Raw genomic sequence first — 2,011 nt, forward strand, 5'->3', positions numbered from 1 at the left:
GTTTGTATCTTAAAATTAAATAGGAACATAATTTACTGTTATTAATATAAATACTACCTCAATGTGATTGAAATGTTAAGATTTTATTGAATTATATTTCAATTATAAAATGGTTGTATAGCCCTTTTAATCTAATTTCCTCTTAAAGCAAAGAAATAGTTATATACTCTCTTTAATTTGTTTCCATAGAATGAAGAGATATGAAACCATAGGTTCTTGAAGGTAGAGGATGGTTGTTGAACAGCATAATGGTAAAGGGCGAGGTATCATTGGAGCATATGTGGTGTATCTTCAGTAGGAACTAGCATTTGAAGTCCTCACTGTTGTAGTGCGTTAAAATTACCATCTACTTAATTAGTATGTATTGAGCCAAAGGTAATAACTATGTTCATGTGAGCTTGAAGATGAAATTCTGGTGACCTTTTTTCTCTTTTGCTAGAGCTAGCTTTTTTCCCTAATGGCATGTCCATTTGTAGATAATTTATCTATGAATAAATGTGATTAATTAAAATTGTTATTTTTAAAGTATAGCACATTATCCAAACTGTCACTTAATGTTTTTTTTTTTGTTTCTTCAAGTATTTTAATTAAAGCTAACATTATTATTGATCAGTAACCTCGCCTACTTTTGTGTGTGTCTGGTTGGTTTGTAGAGGAGCCCTTGTGGCGTAGTAGTTACATATTGGGCTGCTCACCCAATGTCTGCAGTTCAAAACCACCAGTTGTTCTGCGGGAGAAAGCTGGGACTCTACTCTTGTGAAGAGGTGGTCTTGGACACCCACAAGAGCAGATCTGCGTGTCCTGTTTGGTTGCCATGAGTAGGAATTGACTCAGTGGCAGTGAATTAGTTTGTTTTGTCTGGGGTTCGTTGGTTAGTAGCTCATAAATCCTATATTGAAGACTTATTGAGTGAAATTTATGGGAAATTAAATGGAAAGATTAAGTTTCCTTAAATGGGAAGTTTATTGAGGCTTTCCCCCTGGAAGGGTAACAAGGTTGCGAGCCCCTTGGGCAATGGTACTTTTTTTTTTAACCAAAATTTATCAAATTACCAAAAATCAGATGAGATAGTTTATTCTCTAGAGAATCCTGTCTAACACATCAGAGATTTGTTTTCTTTCAAGATTCATAAATTATTAATGATAATGACATTTTTATCAACTACTTCTGTATTAATATTTAAAAAATCATTGTTTTAGTGAAATGGCAGAATAGTGTGATAGAAGATATTTATATTTTTGTATATTAAAATATTGCTGCCATTATGGTAAAAATTTTAAAATGTAACCATTCAAGATTTCTTTTTCCTGTTTCTGTTAATGCAAGAACTTGCTGTTGATATTATAGTCATCAAATTGTGTTCTGTACTTTATTGCATGTATTTATAGCTTATCTGGTGATTTACAACTCTTTCCCTTGTTCTACATGTAATAATAATCTCAAATAAAATTAAATAATCTTCTTATTCTGATAGAGAAGAAAAAGCTGGATCACTTACCAGTAACTGGAGTTCTCCTATTGGGTAATCTCCACAGATCCACATTCTTTGAAGCTATTGTGAATGCCTTGAGGACCAAGGAACCGGCGACATTTCCAATTTCAGAAAGGTAAGCAAGTGCACTGAAGCATGTCTGTAGCATCTCCCAACCCTCTTCCCCCAACTTTCTTACATATGCGTCTGTACTGCATGCTCCCTCAGTTCCAGTGGACGTCTATCAGGAAGATTCGATGCTGGACAGAAGGGCAAGAGAGGTGGATCTGTGAGGGAAAAGACCCAATAGGATAACTCAAGTTACTGGTAAGTAATCCACTTTTTATAAGCTTTGAGATTTTTTAAAATTTCTTCCATTTGGAAGGGGTTTGTTTAATTACAAAGGAAGGAAGTTGTTTAGGGTAATTTTGATTTGTAAATATCAGATTAAGTAATTCATTGTATGAATGATAAATATCTAGATTGAAATCAATGCATTTATTTTTTTTAAAATTCAAAATCACAAAATGCTTATAAGCC

The 2,011-nt window shown here is 33.4% G+C and overlaps 1 protein-coding gene across 1 annotated transcript in view; it reads left to right on the forward strand.

The window, feature by feature from the left end:
• Positions 1 to 2,011, forward strand: part of YAF2 (YY1 associated factor 2) — an 81,356-nt gene that overhangs the window by 954 nt on the left and 78,391 nt on the right. Inside the window, exon 2 of the mRNA XM_045287242.1 lies at positions 1,782 to 1,798. Coding sequence (XP_045143177.1) covers positions 1,782 to 1,798 — 17 coding nt within the window. The remainder of the gene's footprint in view (positions 1 to 1,781; positions 1,799 to 2,011) is intronic.

This window comes from Echinops telfairi, unplaced genomic scaffold (assembly GCF_000313985.2).
Source record: "Echinops telfairi isolate 266 unplaced genomic scaffold, ASM31398v2 ScPeMD7_12;HRSCAF=54, whole genome shotgun sequence".
Classification (NCBI taxonomy): domain Eukaryota; kingdom Metazoa; phylum Chordata; class Mammalia; order Afrosoricida; family Tenrecidae; genus Echinops; species Echinops telfairi.